Source organism: Eschrichtius robustus, chromosome X, assembly GCF_028021215.1.
Source record: "Eschrichtius robustus isolate mEscRob2 chromosome X, mEscRob2.pri, whole genome shotgun sequence".
Taxonomy (NCBI): Eukaryota; Metazoa; Chordata; class Mammalia; order Artiodactyla; family Eschrichtiidae; genus Eschrichtius; species Eschrichtius robustus.
Window position 1 is genome coordinate 33,927,365 of NC_090845.1, and position 20,764 is coordinate 33,948,128.

Below are 20,764 nucleotides of genomic sequence, written 5' to 3' on the forward strand. Positions count from 1 at the left end.
TATGTATAACAGTAATTTATAACACATATTTAGTGCCTCCCAGGCATATGATGCTCTTCTGAGTGCCTTATATTTGTAATTTCATTTAGTCCTCACAACAACTGTGGTTCAATACTCTTATTAATCTCACTTTACAGATTAAGAAACTGAGTCATAGAGAGGATGAGCACATTGCCCCAGGGAATTCTAACCAAATTTGTGAGATCTCAGAGCGTACATACGTAGCTACTGTGCTCTAGAGTATGATATGTTCATTAAAGGTGAAACCTTAAAACATACTAAGTATATCCAAAAGTAAAGAAGTATGATTTACTTGTTATACTTAATATGCTAATTAAAAAACTATCATACCGATTTTAGTTGCAGGGTACAGATGTGGGTTTGTACCCCACTAGGAACTTTTTGTCATTTGATGGTGAGTTGAAAAGGTACTGCCTAATGCAGTATGATTATGTCAAAACGAATCATTCTGTCATTGAATTTCCTAAGGCTCACTTCTATGAAGTCTGTAGTGGCTTAGCATTCTGGAGATAAGCATACTTATTGGGTAAAGGTTCACTGGCAAATTCTGAATGGCTTTGTACTGAAAGAGTGGAAGAAACTTAGTATATACCAGCTTATTTATATGTGTTGTTGCCTATAAAGTAATCCTCAAAACAAACACATGAGCTCAGAACCCTTGGTTTCATTTTATGGTTAAAAACAGACGTTTCAGAGAACTTGTATAATGTACCCTTGGTTTAATAGCTCAGGAGTTAGTTGTGGTGCCAAGCTTTCAAATTAGATCTTTTTAACTGCACAGGCCATGCTTCTCCGACAGAATAACATGAATATGTGTGTGTGTTCATATATATATACATACACACATATATGTACACACATATGTAGATAGATAGATAGATAGGTTGATAAGCAGATAGGTAGATAGATAGATATCTGGCCGTCGGTTACATCTGCTTCCTTTTCTTGGTCAGCATTGCCGGTGGTTGGGTTTGGATTACCATGCTGGCAAACTCTACTGTATGCACAGCGGCTCTAACTGGAATAGAGATCAAAAGCTGTACAAAATGATATCAGCTCATAACCAAGCAGTGCTTTCATTTCAGAAAATCAACTAGGAAGAAATTACGTTTGTTAGTGACACTCTTCTTATATTCGATTTTGAGCACTATATATAATAATTCTAAAAATTTGGGTGTATAAACATTTTAAAAACTTTACATATCTTTGTTCATGCTAAAGTTGAACATTGTTCATTCTCCAGTAAGTTTGAAATACCATAATTTCTTTATTAATAAAGTTCATTCAATTCAGAAAACCATATCACCCTTTATTTTATTTTTTCCTATTTGACATCTTACTTCATGTGTAATGGGCACTTAGACATTTTTCTTTTATTTGGTACTGTGTACAAATAATAATGTTTGTATATATACACACACATATTTACTATATATATTTATATATTTGAAATTATGAAATTCAGGTTCAGTAACTTGATAGTGAATTCACAAATGTTTGTTTGACCTACTATGATCCAATGTGTCGTTTGTAGAAAAGGATGCCAGTTCTGTGAAGGCCGGAGCAAGGTTTTGCTTGCCAATCGAGAAGCTGGATTACCCTCTCCTGCTCCTAGTAAATTTAGTGATGCTGAGCCTGAAAAGGGAAGATTATTTGTTGGTATGTGGCAAATATATAGTGTACCACCCAAACCCAATCCAAAACATTATCTGTTTAATATTATTTGATTCACAACTTAGACTTTTTCAGATAATAAGAAATCCATGAAGAAAACTGAATTTGTCATTAGTTTTGAGTGGGTCATCTGCTTTGGGAGCTCTTTCCAATGATTTAGAGCAGAGATTCTCTAATGTTTTTGGTTCATGATGTGCTTAGTATCTTAGTACTTTTCTGTTAGGCCAAAAGATGTACCAAGCAGTTCCACTTATTAAATTGTTTGGTAGAAAAACCTAAGAGTAGAATCAATAGTTTATATGATACCCAACAGATGTTGTAGTGGTATTTAACTAAAATGTTAAATATCTGGCAGAGCCCCTGTGAATTTGCTGTGACCCTCTGTACACAATTCGGGAATTCGGGGTTTGTCTCCCAATTATCTAGCTGGATCCAATGTTGCTTATCTTAGAAAGAGATGCATGCAGATAAATATGTGAATTTGATATTATTATTTGTAATTAACTATTCAAATATTCCTTTCTCTATTGAAAATTTTGAAAATTTCCCTTTTTAATGAATGGACCAAACCAAATTAAATATTGAGAGGTTTTGAAATGAGTGTGTGCTTGTGCCATTACACAACCAGATATTTACAAAAAAAAAAACCCAATAAAATCATTTTATATTCTTGAAAATTTCTCTAGTTCAAACATGTTTTGTTTTACTGAAGTGCTTCATTTGGATAGAACGTCATTTTGAATCTGAAACCAATATTTTGTTTTTATAAGTTTTTCAGCTAAAGTTTAATTCTGTCTAATAAGTAAAACTGAAGAATTGTCTAAATATTTTACATATGTAATACTAAACGAAAGTTTCCATTTTAGAGAATGTTTTCACATACCATTATGGCAAGATGAAAATTTAATGGTTTTCTTTATTGAAATTCATCTCTCTTTAAAGTATTTCTATTGGGGATTTGAAAATAAATGTCTTCTTTATGTTAAGGTACGGTAAACTGACTCAGAGTTTCTTTGAGAACGTAGAATAATTTGTAAAATGAGCTCTGTTTGTCTACTTACAGATAGCACTAGCTGACAGACTATTTTACTCTGTGGTCAAGTAACCCTTCTTCATAAACAAATTTGAATTTTAGGAATGGAAATAATACCTGAAAGGTTGAACTCAGGAAAAAGTGAAATGTCAAAGAAAAGCAACAGATCTATGGAAAAGGAGGTGAAAGACGAGCAGTTCTTTTCTCCTGAAGAAGGTACAAAGACATATGACTTCTTTCAGAAGGTTGTAAATGCAGCTCAGACCTGGTTCAGTCTCTTCGGCTGGCCTGAAGGACCCCATTCTCTTTCTATTCCAGAGACTATAAGAAGGTGACAGCTATATGTTTCTTTAAATCCCTTGTCTTGTATCATATAATAAGATATCTATTTATTGGGGTTGTTTGAAGTAAAATACAATTGTTAATTTATTCTAAACTGATAAATTAGGAGGAGGCTGTTAAGAAAAGCAAAAGGATGCAAACAGAAATTCTTGAGTATGCGTGTACTTTTTAATTTCTTCTAAACATCCAGTGGTTTTAGGCAAGCACTGAAAGTCTCTGAACCTCGGTTTCCTCATCTGTGAAATGAGAATGGATGAACTATGGGTAGGAAATCCTTTTAAACTTAAAAAACTTAGTAACCCCACGTTTCTATATAAATGAAATTCAGCTGTCTATCAAGAGTATCATCAGGTAGTCAGATAGTAAATTGTGTTAGTGAAGAGGGAAGACGCAATTTCTTTGATCCTATCTCCCATTTGACAGTATCTTTAGCTAACTCTTTCATGTGTTGTTTTATTACTCAGAATGTCTAAAATAGTTAACTGCATTGGTCATATCAAGTCACTTTATTATGTTTTTAATTTTAACAGGAATTTAGGCACCTCCATTTTTATAACTTTACTGGTGTAGTGGTTCTTAGAGCTTTCCTACCTCCTTTTTCATCACTGGGGTAACTTGCTGGCACCATAGGGGCAAGTACTAATCTATGTAACTAGAAGGGCTGTATTAGAATTTTTGCATCTATACTCAGGAGCAAGCTAGGTTATTCTAAGTCTGTAGTTTTCCTATAAGTTATCTTTTTCAGTTTTTTAAGTAAGACAATATCAGCTTCATAGAATGAGTTAGATAATATTTTCATCTTTGCCTACGCTGAGGGAAAATTAATACAGCAGATACACTGAATATTTACAGACTTAATCATAAATCATCTGACTCCAGGGAATTTTTTAGAGAAGTTATTCTCTTTATAACTTTTCATTTTCTGTTTTGGTGTTTTTTTCTACTGAAAAGTGTATCTATTTTTAGTATATTTTAATGGTTTATTTTCATTTTCAGAGAAATCATTGATTGGGCATTTACAATTCATTATTTAACAGTTGTGACTAGTAGTATTATGGTTTATATGTTTAAAGTCTCTTCATTAATAATTTTAATTTTATTTTTTCTTGATTTAGATATTTTACTTTTATGTCTCATAATGAATAAGTTCTTTGATTTATTCATCTCTGTTAAATAATGCTGGTTTTTTTTCTTTATGATTTACTTTTCCTTTAAACTTGAATGGTATGCTTAATTATTTTCAGGTCTATAAATTTATCTCTATTCCACTTTGGATGGATTCCAGATTTTTTGCTATTAAGCATTCTCATTTTTGTTGTTTTTTATAGAGCTTGTGATTTTAACTTTCATTTTCTATATTTTTTACTATATTATTGATTGCTAATTTGTTGTGTAATATGTTATTGTCTTCATGCGTCATTATTTATTTGCCGATTCTCACTAATTGTTGGGCGTTTACTTATGTTATTTTGTTCTGTATTTTCTTAAAAACAATGCCAAGATTGAACATACCTGTTTATAAATGGTAGCAGATATTTCTAGATGTTACATAGGAAGGTTCTCAGAGGTGAGATCACTCGATCAAATAATATAAGCTTTTAAAAATCTCTTATATTTTCAGATGATTTTCTAGTAAGTGTTCTGTTGTATATCCCTACTAATGAATCACATTGTGGGTCTGGTTGTTTCCTGATGGAATTGAGAACTTTGCTGTTTTGATACATGAGAAACAGCCCATGCATACAGCCTGGGGAAAGGCAGTTCTGGAGGAGTAGGAGGGCCTCTCTAGCCCTGGGAAGGAAGCTGCCCACAACCAAAAAACTTGGAATTGTTACTTTGTCCAAGTAACAGTGTTATTCAGTGGTAATTCTTTATTTGGAATCTTTGGATCATGGACTCCAGGCTAAGAAGATATTTTTTCAAGATCATGTAATGTTGCCAATATTTGAGCCCCCTCCTCAATGTCTCCTACGTTACCCCGTCAGCTAGATCATTCAGTGTTTCTAATGAGAAGTCTGATGTTGTATTTTGTGAGTACCATGTTCATTCTCTCAAACTTATTTTATGGTTTCCATTTTTTTCTGCTAATCTCCTATTCTGCAACTTATTGAAATAAAATGAGTGTGCGAACATTTTATATCATTCAATCTGCTTGGCATTTAGTAAGCCCTTTCACTTAGAAAACTCATCTTTTAACTGTTTTTCCCTACCTCATTTTCTGCTATTTCCTTCCCTTTGTTTTCTCTATTTTCTCCATTCTCTCTTTCTTAATCTCCTCTTGGAATGATGGTGAACCCGCATGACTAATCTATATCACTCTCAGTTATGTCTTATGTTTTTCATCTTTTTCTATATTTTGCTTTCTTATACTTACAGATCTCCTTCACTTCCTCTTCCAGTCTTCTTTAAAATTTTAAAATTGATATTGATAGTTTTGTTTTTTTAAGAACTCTGTGTTATACTTTAATTATTTCTTCCCTCCTTCCCACCCTCCTTCTTTCCCTCCCTCCTTCCTTCTGTCTTTTTCTTTCATAATATCATCCTATTTTTATGTTATGGATGCATGCCTTCTCGAATACCTCTTCCATATCTAGTACTTCTATTAATCATCACGATTACTGTACCCCAGGTCACTTCCTCACTCTGTATCTGCCAACTCTAAGTTTGGAGCCTCTCTTCTGTTCCTCTAGGAAAAAATGGCTTCCTTTTGCCCTGTAGCCTACCTACTGCTGTGCAGTCCATCATTTTGATTTATTCCTCAATACAATTCTATCCATTCTCTGTCTTAACAGGTATTCTTCAAAGTTTCTGGTACACTAATGGTCCTTTTCCCAATGTCAATGTTGTTGTAGGTTTATTCCCTTTCTCCAGTCTTTCTGATATTTCTGAGAAGATAAAGGATATATGTTCATTTTGTTGTCCGGAACAGGAAATTGCCCTTCCTCCTCATAGTTTTGTATACTTCTCTTCCAGTTATCTTCTTATAGTCCTAACTTAATGACTCATCATTTCTGTCACTGCTTTCATTCTTGAGGTCTAATAATCCATGCTCTACTGAACTTGCTTTGCAATATCTCTCTTACCTTATTCCTTTGAAAATAATTTAGTGATATTTTATTAATAATAATGATTAATATATACTAGACTCTTACTATAAACATGGCATTATTGTATATATCTTGTGGGTATTTAATTCATTTACTCTTTATAACTACCTTTATAGGTACTATAACGTGAGGTAGGTACTATTATTATCCCTATTTTACTGATGAGAAACTGAGGCAGAGAGAGAATAAATAACTTTCCCAAGGTCATTCAGCTGATGAATAGCAGAGCTAGGATTTGAACCCAAGCATTCTTCTCCCAGAGCTAGTACTTTTAGGCGTCGTGCCACTTGCCAGTTACTGGGGGATCAGATTAAGAATTAGGAAACTTTAACACTTGAAAGAGGTGAACTCCACTACTTGGCATTTTCATCTTTGGCTTTAGGCTGGACACTCTAAGTGCCTATGGTTATGTATATCAGTTCAAGGAGAAAAAGAATACAGTAGTCTGGAACTGAGGATAGTTATGTAATCCTAATGTTTACAGGTTAAATTGAGGATTTCAGACCAAGTGAAGCTTAAAGTCCTGGGAAAGCCATGAATTCTAGTGAAGTCATGCATGTTAACAGGCAAAGTGGAATTGCCAGGCCTTCTGTGCAATAACCCCCGGCTGGAGAGTCATCCACTACAAGCAGCATTACCTGGAAAACGAATTCATTGTGAATTACGGTGTGAATGTCAAAAAGTTTCTGTTTTCTTTCCAACATTATTGAACGTTTTTGAACACACATTTTCGAACACACCTTTTTCGAACCTGAAGATACGGGTTGTTAGAAATGCTGCTTTATTGATGTTATCTCAGGTAATTTCACTGTTTATAATAACAGTTTGCAGCAGCAAGGCAATACGTTGCCATTTCATTTGTTGATTTGAGAGCTATTTAGGTGGATTAGCAGAAGCCAAAGGAATTATTTGAGGAAATTACCTATTTATTGATTAATTATTAGTCTGTTTTCACTTCTTAGAGGCTCTCAGATATTATTTTCAGCCCTTCCCCAAATCAACAAAAGATGGAAATAACTATAGAAAAATGAGAGACCACAAAATTTACGTTTCAGAAATCATCAGTCGACTAACTTTAAGTTGGATGAATTATGGGAATTAACGTTTTCTTCAAACACCACAGGTCACAGTATCATTTAAACTGTACTGGAAATCCCACTTCATCTGGAAGGAGTGATTGTTGTACATTTCAGTGCTAGTACAAGCTTCTGCCCCAGTATGTGTTTCCCTGAAGCTGTCACACACTAAGAGCACGTATAGGAATGCCAGTCAGGGAGCTTAGGAGGAAGAATTCAAGTTGTTCCAAAGCTAGGCATTCCCTATCATAAGGTCTCATTTAGTATATAGAATCTCACAGAAAATCAAATTAATCAGTGGAGTGTTCTACAATTCATAATAAAAGCATGAAAAATAAGGAAAATATTTTCTCTATGCCTCCATTTCTTCATTTGTACAAAGGAGATAATGATGATACCTACCTTATAGTGATATTTAAAAGAGGTAATGCCTTTAAATCATATAAAAACAGAGCTTAGGACCTAGTAAGTGTTCAATAAATGTTAGCTATTATTATTAAATGTAATTAGAATTACGTTAATCATGTTATGTATTTCTGATTTCATTAATCATATTCACCAATTCTTCTTCTATTTGACAGTGGAAGGTAAATTTAAAGCTTATTGTTTCCAAGCACTTACCCAAATGATATTTCATTAATAATATTTCTCCTTCCCTTGCAGGATCTTTCCCCAGCTTGATTTAGGAACTTCTGACATATAAAAAATAGATGTGTATGTGTGTATATGTATGTGTATACATATATACACACACACACACACACACACACACACACAGATACACACGTACATATGGCATGTTTTTCTCTCTGTGACTTTGAGCTGCTGGCAAGCTCATTGATAAAGTTAATAACGTAAATGTAAAGCGTAACCTCCATTTCTGGGCAGTCTGCCTATTCATATTGCCAACCGGGTCCAACAAAGTCACAATATTGTGTCTTTAGATTGAAACAATGTGTTAAAATGAAAGGGGTTATAATAACTGATTAGAATTGAGTTCCTTGAGTTCTTTTCACTTCTCCACATTACTATAACAATAATGAACATTTTACAATTCTTATTTTCAGAATAGTTTTCCTTCTTTAACCATTTTACCACTTGCTTGCTGGTGATAGTGGCAAGTAGAGGGTGGTTTCTTTACCGGGAAAGATAGATCATAAGTACACTGAGCTTTTAGGTGTGCATAGTTTCAGTCTCCAAAGCAGGGGGACTCTCATAATTGAAAATGAAACTTGAAATCATTAATATCTTAATACTCAAGAGGAAAAGGAATATGGTTAAAAATTATCAAGTTATCAAGTAATATAAAGTTCACAGTTGTGGGGTATGCATACATGTAGATAATAAAGAAAAGACTGTGTAAGTTTTACATCATAATTTGTTCTCCCAATGGGCAATTTAGTTATTGACTAACAATGTAACCTTTTTCTCTAACAAACCTCTGGACACTAAGTTAAACTAGCTAATTTTAGTCAATCTTCATGTGCTAAAGGAACTTTGAAGACCCAAGCTGTTTCCTCTTGACTTTTAAAATCTTGACAGAAAACACAAAGAGAAGGGTTCACAGCTAAGTGCAACCCCTCAATTTACTCCTAGAGCAAACCTCTGTGCAGGCATCACTTTGCCAGCACCCCAGGAGCCTCTTGTGACCCTCACAACACTACCAAATCTCTACAACTGAAAGGAAACTACTAGCCTGACTTTTATGGTAATCATATCCTTGCTTTTTTTTTTTTTTTTTTTTAAGTTTTATCACCCAAGCATAGATCTGTAAACTCCAGAGTTTAATATTTTTGCTTGAATTTTAATAGTTTTTATCACCATGTGACATACATGTATAGCTAACACTTACACCAAAAAAATAGAACATTGCTTGTATCTCCTAATCACCCCCACCTCCTGCATCCACTTCCACCTCTAAAGGAGGCAAACATTATCCTGAATTCTAACGCTAAATATTAGTTTTGTCTGCTTTGAACTTTATATAGGAAGAATCATACAGTTTACATTTTTTGTGTGTGTCAGGGTTCTTTTGCTCAATATTATGTTTATGCGGTTCATATATATATATTTGCATTTAGGAGAAAGTTTTTTTAATGCTGTACACTAGGCCATTGTATGAATATTCTACAGTTTATTCATTCTCCCATTGATAGGCATTTTGCCACCTCCCAAATTTTTCTATTATGAATATTGCTACCATGAAAATGTTAGTATAGGGGGTTCCCTGGTGGCGCAGTGGTTAAGAATCCACCTGCCAATGCAGGAGACATGGGTTCGAGCCCTAGTCCGGGAAGATCCCACATGCTGTGGAGCAACTAAGCCGGTGTGCCACAACTACTGAGCCTGCACTCTAGAGCCTGTGCTCCGCAATAAGAGAAGCCCATGCACCACAATGAAGAGTAGCCCCCTCTCGGCACAACTAGAGAAAGCCCGCGTGAAGCAACGAAGACCCAATGCAGCCAAAAATAAATATATATAAAAAAAAGAAAATGTTAGTATATGTCTTTTTGTACACATATTTCTGAAAGACATATATATAAGGGTAAAATTGCTGAATCATAAGATAAAAATATCACTTTTAGGGGGTACTTACAAAAAATTTTACAAGGTGGCTGTACCAATTTCTACTCCCACAGATCACAAATGACAGTTCCAGTTGCTCTATATCTTAGGAAATATTTAATATTGTCAATCTTTTCAATATTAGCTCCTTCTGGTGGGTGTGATTTGAATTCATATTACTGGTATTGATATTAAGAAAAATTTTACATGTTCTTGGTCATTTAGAAATACTTTATCATAAAGAGTCTGTTCATGATTTTTCCCCATTAAAAATAAATTAGATTCCCTTTTTCTTATTTGTAGGAATTTTATGCATTTTGTAAAATTTCAAACACATCTGCAAATAATCCCTCTTTTTTTCTTTTTCAGTTCTTATATCTTTGATTTCTTTTTCTTGCATTGTTGCATTGGCTATGATCTCCAGTTAAATATTGAATAATAGGCATCTTCCTCTTAATCTCAATCTTAGTGAGAAAAACCTTTAACACTTACCATTAAGTATGACGTTTACTCTGTGATTTCTATAGAAACACTTTATCTGTTTATTAAGTTTATTTCTAGTAGCTATGAGTTTTCAAATGAAAACATTTAATTTTTAAACTATAGATTTTCTTCTAAAGTTGTCTTTACTATCTGAATTGCGTATTTTTATATGTAATATGTTATTTCCATTCCATTCATATTTTTTTCTAATTTCCATTGTGATTTATTTTACAAAGGTTATTTAGAAGCTTACATTTGGTGATTTTGTTGTTGATATTCAGCATAATTTCACTGAGGTCAGAAACGATCCCCTTTGAAATTTTTGGGCATTTGTTTATTGGCCACCATTTATTTAGATTTTATAAACATTTCAACTTGAAAATATTGTGTATTTTATAGCTATTGAAAGCTGTTTTCCATGTACACATGGTACACGTTTGCTTATTATACTCTTTAAATGATATATGTGCTTACTGATTTTTAAGTTATCAATTACTGGGATAAATTTGTTAGTCTTCCTTTGTGTATTTGACTACTTCTTTTTCATTCAGTCAATTTTGCTTTATATATTTTGAAGCTGTTACCTAGTACATTCAAATGTGCAGTTGTAATACCTTTGTGGTGCATTGCCCATGGAATTTCTTTCTTTATACTTAGTAATGCTTTGTGCCTTAAATTCTAACCTGTCTTTTACTAATATAGGCACATTACTTCTGGTTAATATTTACATAGGATTTTTTGAATCTTTTACATAAATCTTTATTTCCTGTGTTTTTGGTTATATCTCTTTTTATACCCTATATTTAGCTTGTTTCATATTCTTCTTTCAATCTTTTTCTTTTAATTTGAGTTTATGGTTTATATAAATTTAATATAAATACTGTAAATTTAGATTTAAATCTATGATGTTTTTAAGTTCTACTTTTCTGTCTGCTCTGTGTTCCCTTTCTCTCCTTTTTTGCCTTCTCTTGGATTGATGAAAATTCTCTCCTTATTTCATGATTTATCCTCTACTAGCTTAGAAGTTAAGTACACTTCTCTTATTCTTTTAACAATTACTTTATATATTACAGCATACATTCTTAATTTATTAAATTATTGTCGAATTAATAATTTTTTCCTCTTCCCTGATGTTACAAGGACTTACGATATTTTTAACTTTATTTTCTTCCCTCCAACATACACTATTGTTGTGTACTATAATTATATATATATATATATATATATATATATATATATATATATATATATATATATATATATATATAAAATATCTGGAGTATATATATATATATACTCCAGATATTATTATTTAATCAGTCAATATTTGCCCATATATTTACCAATTTAATTTTTCTTCATTCTTTTTGTATCTTTGATCTTCCAAATAAGATGATTTTCTTCCTCTTGAATAATTATCTTTATATCTTTTCATTAAGGTCATATGGTAACAAATTCTGTATTTTGTTTCTGAAAATAGCTGTATTTTTTTCACCTTTATTCTAATTGTATAGTTTTGTTTGGTATAGGATTCGAGGTTGGCAGTTATTTTCTTTAAGCATATTTAAAATATATAATTTTTTTCCTGTATTCTACTGTTTGTGTTAAGAAGTAATCTGAAATTCTAATTTTTACTGCTTTGAAGGTGTTTTCTTTTTGGGAGGAGGGGATCACTTTTAAGAGTTTCTTTTTATATTTGGTTTTCAACAGCTTTACTCTGAAGTGCCTAGGTAACGTTTCTTTGTAGTTATTCTTATTGGGGTTCATAGTGATTCTTTCATCTGTGGTTTGATTTTTTTATTGTCAGTTTTGGAAAGTTCTCACTCTGTATCTTTTCAAATTATATGACTGCTCCATTCTTTTGGGCTCCTCTTCTTTGCTCACTCTTCTGTATTTCCCATCCTTTTGTCCCTCTATATTGCAGTATGGATACTTGCCTATGGCCTGCATTTCACTGCATTACTTTGCTCTTCACTTGACTTAATCTGCTGTTAAACTCATCCGTTGCTCTCTTAATTCTACTGACTGGATTTGTTTATTTGAAAATTTTCCATTTAGTCATTTGTTATATAATTTATAGCTCAGTGACAAAATTCTCAATTTTAAACGTAGTCTGTGCACTTAATTTAAAATCTGTCTTACAACTACAATAAATGGAGCCCCTGTGTGTCTGTTTATAGTGTTTATTGTTTCTTTCCATTTGCACTCATCTTATTGCTTTTTTTTTTTCCTTTTACTTGGTCATTGGTTATGTTTTAATTCTGTTTAGACCATTTATCTTCTTCATAATTTTTTGTAGAACTATTTTAAAGCCTATGACGGTGCTAATTTTCTCCATGAAATATTTGGTTGATTTGTTGGTAACTTCAGGATATACTAGGTTTATTATGTACATTACTTTTCAGGAGGTTGAGGAAAGAAAGGTCAAGTTACTTCCATAAAGTCATAGAGTAAGTGGCAGAGCAAGGGTTGGAGGAATGGTAGTCAAACCCTTACTTGTACTTTTTCTTGTATATGCTATACAGACCTACTAGCTACTAAACTGGAGAACTGCCATTCACAATGGCCCCTTGGGCACTTTTTATTTGTCAGTCTAAGCGAGTGATGCATTTGTGACTCTCATTGCTAGCAAACAAATAAGCAGTGTAGTATTAGATATTTGATAAACTGTAGGCAGCAAGAATTAGTTGGACTTTTTTACTCCATTTAAAAATTAACATGCATCACAACTTGGTATGGGAGATATCAGGAAATAGAGATTATATTGTGTTATTTAAAAAACAGAAAAATATGTGGAAACAATAGATTTCTGGACTTTATCTTTAAAATGAGAATCTCCACTCATGCAGCCAGTGTGCAGCATGTGCCCTTCTGACTATTAAAGTATAAATATTGAGAAAATATATATAAATTTGTATATATTGATATATGTATGATGAACGTTTGAAATCTTTCTTGGAAATTATTATAGGCATTATTATCTCCAATTTATAGTGTACAAAATTGAGTTCATTAAGTTTAAATAAACTCATTATACTCACACAGTTGGTAGGTAATGAGTCCAGAATTTAACCCTTATTCTGTTTTTCCAAAGCACTTAACATTTTCTAATCACAATCCAATCTTTAGGACTTGACAGTAGCAACATTAGATAATGATGTGTGCTTAAAACAAGATAATGGAAAGCTCTGAGGTTATAAAAAAAAAAAATCTAATTTTTACTAACAAATAGGTAAATGAAGTGAATTTTGTAGTTTCTTCTTTGATTTTAAATAGAATTTTATTTAGTCATTGAGAATAGTTTTTTTTTCCTATAACATTGTGAGACGTTTATAATTTTAAAATTGTTTTCCCATAGGAATGTGTATAAAATACAATTCTACTCATCAGCTCCATCACCCAAAAAATTTTTCAGACAGAGTGACTTTTCCAAATGTAATAAGACCATTTATGATGTGATGCTCCACTTGAGTGGAAAAATGCCACCTGGAATTACTTCAAGTCAGTCTTTACCTGTGGATTACACTGAAAGGGTGATTCAACTTCATTTGCAACATTCTTCACTTCGTGACTTTCTCAGGTAAGAGCATGGATGTACTAATTTAAAAATGTAACTGTGGCATGGATGGATAGATAAGTAAGTAGATGGGTGGGTAGATAGATAGACAGGCTTTGATATTATTTGTCTTTTTATAAAATATTTACTAAGTTTCTACAATATACATAACCCTGTAATACGTACCTTAGAGAAATAATAGAAAATAAGCATTTTATGACCTATTGAATTTATAATCTAAGGCGGTCATTCCCAAACTTTATCATGCATCCAAATCATTGTGATGGTGTGTTAAACAGGTACGGGTTCTTCCTCACAGAGAATATGATGCTAATTTGCATTTATAATAAGTTTGCAGTGATACTGATACTTGTGGTCCATGAACTCATTTTGAGAACCTTCAGGTAAGACAAATATAGAAATCTATTGAGTTAAAAAAGGGATGAAACCAATAAATTTATTCCTCAGATTACTGTTAATATAATCTCCAGTCCTGGATACTGTGAACTTTTAGTCTGCATATTAAAGTGTTTTAATATTCAAATAATAAGCATATGAAATTTTCCAAAAATGGTTGATAGAAAATACCGGAAAAATACTTGTCATCATAATGTCTGTGTTCCTCTGCAGACATTAAGTGGCAATTGACCAAGAAATGGGAAAATAATGTTCATTAAAAGAGTCAGGGGAAAGGAACTTCTCTAGGCAGGAAACACAAGAGAAGGAAAAAACCTACAAGAAGAAACCCAAAACAATTAAGAAAATGGTAATAGGAACATACATATCGAGAATTACCTCAAATGTAAATGGAATAAATGCTCCAACCAAAAGGCATAGACTGGCTGAATGGATACAAAAAGAAGACCCGTATATATGCTGTCTACAAGAGACCCACTCCAGACCTAGGGACACATACAGACTGAAAGTGACGGGATGGAGAAAGATATTCCATGCAAATGGAAATCAAAAGAAAGCTGGAGTAGCAATTCTCATATCAGACAAAATAGACTTTAAAATAAAGACTATTACAAGAGACAGAGAAGGATACTACATAATGATCAAGGGATCAATCCAAGAAGAAGATATAGCAATTGTAAATATTTATGCACCCAACATAGGAGAACTTCAATACATAAGGCAAATGCTAACAGCCATAAAAAGGGAAATTGACAGTGACACAATCATAGTAGGGGGCTTTAACACCCCACTTTCACCAATGGACAGATCATCCAAAATGAAAATAAATAAGGAAACACAAGCTTTAAATGACACATTAAACAAGATGGACTTAATTGATATTTATAGGAGATTCCATCCAAAAATAATAGAATACATTTTCTTCTCAAGTAGTCATGGAACATTCTCCAGGATAGATCATATCTTGGGTCACAAATCAAGCCTTAGTAACTTTAAAAAAATTGAAATCGTATCAAGTATCTTTTCTGACCACAACACTATGAGACTAGATATCAATTACAGGAAAACAACTGTAAAAAACACAAACACATGGAGGTTAGACAATATGCTACTAAATAACCAAGAGATCACTGAAGAAATCAAAGAGGAAATCAAAAAATACCTAGAAACAAATGACAATGAAAACACGACAACCCAAAACCTGTGGGATGCAGCAAAAGCAGTTCTAAGAGGGAAGTTTATAGCAATACAATCGTACCTTAAGAAACAAGAAACATCTCAAATAAACAACCTAACCTTACAGCTAAAGCAATTAGAGAAAGAAGAACAACAACAACAAAAAACAAACCCAAAGTTAGCAGAAGGAAAGAAATCATAAAGATCAGTTCAGAAATAAATGAAAAAGAAACGAAGGAAACGATAGCAAAGATCAATAAAACTAAAAGCTGGTTCTTTGAGAAGGTAAACAAAATTGATAAGCCATTAGCCAGACTCATCAAGAAAAAAAGGGAGAAGACTCAAATCAATAGAATTAGAAATGAAAAAGGAGAAGTAACCACTGACACTGCAGAAATACAAAGGATCATGAGAGATTACTACAAGCAACTATATGCCAGTAAAATGGACAACCTGGAAGAAATGAACAAAGTCTTAGAAAAGCACAATGTTCCGAGACAGAAGCACGAAGAAATAGAAAATAAAAACAGACCAATCACAAGCACTGTAATTGAAACTGTGATTAAAAATCTTCCAACAAACAAAAGCCCAGGACCAGATGGCTTCACAGGCAAATTCTATCAAACATTTAGAGAAGAGCTAACACCTATCCTTCTCAAAGACTTCCAAAATATAGCAGAGGGAGAAACACTCCCAAACTCATTCTATGAGGCCACCATCACCCTGATACCAAAACCAAAGATGTCACAAAAAAAAAGAAAACTACAGACCAATATCACTGATGAACATAGATGCAAAAATCCTCAACAAAATACTAGCAAACAGAATCCAACATCACATTAAAAGGATCACACACCATAATCAAGTGGGGTTTATCCCAGGAATGCAAGGATTCTTCAATATATGAAAATCAGTCAAGGTGATACATCATATTAACAAATTGAAGGATAAAAACCATATGATAATCTCAATAGATGCAGAAAAAGCTTTCAACAAAATTCAACACCCATTTATGATAAAAACTCTCCAGAAAGTAGGCGTAGAGGGAACTTACCTCAACATAATAAAGGCCATATATAACAAACCCACAGCCAACATCGTTCTCAGTGGTGAAAAACTGAAACCATTTCCTCTAAAATCAGGAGCAAGACAAGGATGCTCACTCTCACCACTATTATGCAACATAGTTTTGGAAGTTTTAGCCACAGCGATCAGAGAAGAAAAAGAAATAAAAGGAATCCAAATGGGAAAAGAAGAAGTAAAGCTGTCACTGTTTGCAGATGACATGATACTATACATATAATATCCTAAGGATGCTACCAGAAAACTACCAGAGTTAATCAATGAATTTGGTAAAGTAGCAGGATACAAAATTAATGCACAGAAATCTCTTGCATTCCTATACACTAATGATGAAAAATCTGAAAGTGAAATTAAGAAAACACTCCCATTTACCATTGCAACAAAAAGAATAAAATATCTAGGAATAAACCTACCTAAGGAGACAAAAGACCTGTATGCAGAAAACTATAAGACACTGATGAAAGAAATTAAAGATGATACAAATAGATGGAGAGATATACCATTTTCTTGGATTGGAAGAATCAACACTGTGAAAATGACTCTACTACCCAAAGCAATCGACAGATTCAATGCAATCCCTATCAAACTACCACTGGCATATTTCACCGAACTAGAACAAAAAAACTCACAATTTGTATGGAAACACGAAAGACCCCAAATAGCCAAAGCAATCTTGAGAACGAAAAAGGGAGCTGGAGGAAAAAGTGAACCCTCTTGCACTGTTGGTGGGAATGTAAATTGATGCAGCCACTATGGAGAACAGTATGGACGTTCCTTAAAAAACTAAAAATAGAACTACCATATGATGCAGCAATCCCGCTACTGGGCATGTACCCTGAGAGAACCATAATTCAAAAAGAGTCATGTACCACAATATTCATTGCAGCACTATTTACAATAGCCAGGACATGGAAACAACCTAAGTGTCCATCAACAGATGAATGGATAAAGAAGATGTGGTACATATATACAATGGAATAATACTCAGCCATAAAAAGAAATGAAATTGAGTTATTTGTCATGAGGTGGATGGACCTAGAGTCTGTCATATAGAGTGAAGTAAGTCAGAAAGAGAAAAACAAATACTGTATGCTAACACATATATATGGAATCTAAAAAAATAAGTAAATAAATAAATGGTTCTGATGAACCTAGGGGCAGGACATGAATAAAGACGCAGACGTAGAGAATGGACTTGAGGACATGGTGAGGGGCAAGGGTAAGCTGGGATGAAGTGAGAGAGTGGCATGGACTTATATACACTACCAAATGTAAAATAGAGAGCTAGTGGGAAGCAGCCGCATAGCACAGGGAGATCAGCTCAGTGCTTTGTGACCACCTAGAGGGGTGGGATAGGGAGGGAGGGAGGGAGACAGAAGAGGGAGGGGATATGGGGATATATGTATACATATAGCTGATTCACTTTGTTATACAGCAGAAACTAACACACCATTGTAAAGCAATTATACTCCAATAGAGGTGTTAAAAAAATTTTTTTTAAATAAAAGTTTTGTTCATATTAAAAAAAAAGTGTCAGGGGAGTGTTGGTAAACTTATACCCCTTCCTCTGCCTACATTTGCAGTATCCTTGTCCACTGGAACTCTCCACATCCATGCTCCTGTACCACTAAATAGCATTTGTTACTTGTAGTTATTTATGTAATGTGGTTAATATATTTTGAAATATCATATTTTTATGTTTCTTTTCATGTGGAATTTACTCCATAGTTGGCCAGAGGTGTTCAGCTCCTTTAGCAGGAATGGGGATGAAGGGTAAGAAGAGGGCACTTATAGCAGGAATGCAAATCAAAGTTTCGGTGTTCATTTTTTTTTTTTTTAATTTCCAGATCAGAATTTTTCTGTCCCTAGCAGTACTGTGGTCTTAAAAATTAGACATGGTACTGAACAAAATATTTTTTCTTTGTGTCTTAGGCTCTTACTGTCATGTCAATAGCCAAAACTGGCTTAAGTTTCTTGTGGTTGGAAGGGATATAGGAGTTTCAAAGTCACTGAAGGTGACTGAGTTAAGACCCAGGCAATCTTTTATGGAGCCTGACTAAATGAGAGGGACTCCATTGAATAGGTAGAAGAGTAGGAGATGGCTGGCTCTGCAGCCACAGCATTAATGAAAAATATATGATGACTGGGAAGTGGCTGAGTCAGTTATGAGACCCTCTTGGTCCTGGGTGGGACTAAGAGGAGAGACTCAAGATCCCTATCTCAGGCCTCAGCAGCAGATGGCAACATGTCAGTAGGCTCCAGGTAGAGAAGGGGGCATTTCCACAGAGACTGAGGATCCAGAAAAGTAGTGACAGATGCATGTACAGACACAAGAGCCTGTCTCCCCTACCTTATGAAAGCCCACTGCAGGGCTGATCCATGTTCTGAGAGGCCTTACACAATTTGGAGATCCCTTCTTTATAAAATAATATCAAATTCTAAATACAAAAATTACATACATAGCTTTAGAAGAGGCTCATGAAAGTGAGGAAACCTGAAGTTGAAGCTTTGTTTAGTAGAAAATAAATCTACCTCTTCCCAGATGCCATCTTGTTGGGGGGATGGGAAGGTCTGAAATTTTGACTATTTATCCCAAAGAACAGAGTTACTGTAAAGAGACTGTTCAGGTTAGAAGAGACTAAGATATGTGAAGATCCAAGTCTACATTTCCCCCTGTTCCTCTACAACCGGTCTGGGTGGGAGAATGAGGAAGATTCTGTGAAGGAAAACAGCACAGCTGTGTATAACTATGTAAATTATTTTCAACACCATTGACTTATTCATGAGTCTGTGTACCCCACTAATTTTTAAGCATGCTGAGGACAGGAAGCACATCTCATTCATCTGGCATCTCTAACACCCAGGGTCATTGATAACATGGAATGTGGCCAATGTTCATTAAACATTTATTTATTAACATTGTCACAGAGCTTTCGTTTTTGAGCTTATGTGGTAAAAGAAATAAAACTTTGAAATTGGATCTCAGGACAGTCATAAAACCGGAAGATTTTGTGAAATACAAAAATTAGGGGTAAAAGAAGAAAAGGTAAAGGATTTGCATTCTAGGAGAGATTCCAGTGAGAGAGGGTCAAGTTGGAGAAAGGTGGGGTATGTACTATTAATGTCATACATTGAACATTATGTATAATATTAAACTATAAAGTCTTAAAAATAACTTTAAGTCATTTATTCCATAATACCTATATTAGTTTGCTAGAACAACCATAACGAAACACCACAGACTGGCAGCCTTAAACAACAGAAATTTATTTTCTCACAGTTCTGGAGGCTAGAAGTGCAAGATCAAGGTGTCTGCAGATTGGTTCTCTTCTGAGGCCCCTGGCTTGGCTTGCAGATGGCTGCCTTCTCTCTGTGTCCTTACATGGTCTTTCTTATGTGTGCACACCCCCCTGGTGTCTCTCTGTGTGTCTAAACTCCGTCTTCTTATAAGGACACCAGTCAGATTGGATTAGGGCCCACTCTAAGGGCTTCATTTTACCTTAATCACCTCTTTAAAGGCCTTAACTCCAAATACAGTTACATTCTGGAATACTGAGGGTTAGGTTTTTAACATATGACTTTTGGAGGTACATATTTCAGACCATAACAAGGCCATGTGTCTTCTATTATTAAAAATATATATAAATTGGGTGTTACATTTTACAATAAATTTTATATTGCTATATTTGAAATAATATGCTTAATGTTTCCTGTCTTTTGTGCCTGTTATAGAATGAATTGTGTCTCCCTAGAATTCACTTGTTGAAGCCCTAACCCCCATTATGACTGTATTTGGAGATAGGACCTTTAGGATGTAATTATGGTTAAAGATGTCATAAGGGTGGGACCTTAAGCTGTCTTCTTAGGAAGAGAGGTCTCACCAGAAACTGAATTGGCTGGCACCTTGCTTGTTCTTGGACTTCTTGCCTCCAAAACTGTGAGAAAATAAATTTCTGTTGTTTAAGTTACCCAGCCTATGGTATTCTGTTATGACAGCCTGAGCAGACTAATATAGTACCTAACATCCTTTTATATAATTTCATTTGTTTATAACCAGTAATCATTTTTATGATGTGATTTTCATTGAAAAATAAACTTTTTTGATTTGTATTTTCCATAATATAAAACTCAAAATAGAAGCAGAATATAAACATCATATACCCTTCATTGAAACTGTAAAGTAGGATATCACATAAGACTGCTATAACTGTTACTTTCTAATTCCATTGAT

At 33.8% G+C, this 20,764-nt stretch overlaps 1 protein-coding gene across 1 annotated transcript in view; it reads left to right on the top strand.

The window, feature by feature from the left end:
• CFAP47 (cilia and flagella associated protein 47) overlaps positions 1-20,764 on the top strand; it is a 460,447-nt gene that overhangs the window by 130,736 nt on the left and 308,947 nt on the right. The window contains 3 exon segments of the mRNA XM_068532596.1: positions 1,556-1,680; positions 2,831-3,059; positions 13,660-13,881. Coding sequence (XP_068388697.1) covers positions 1,556-1,680; positions 2,831-3,059; positions 13,660-13,881 — 576 coding nt within the window.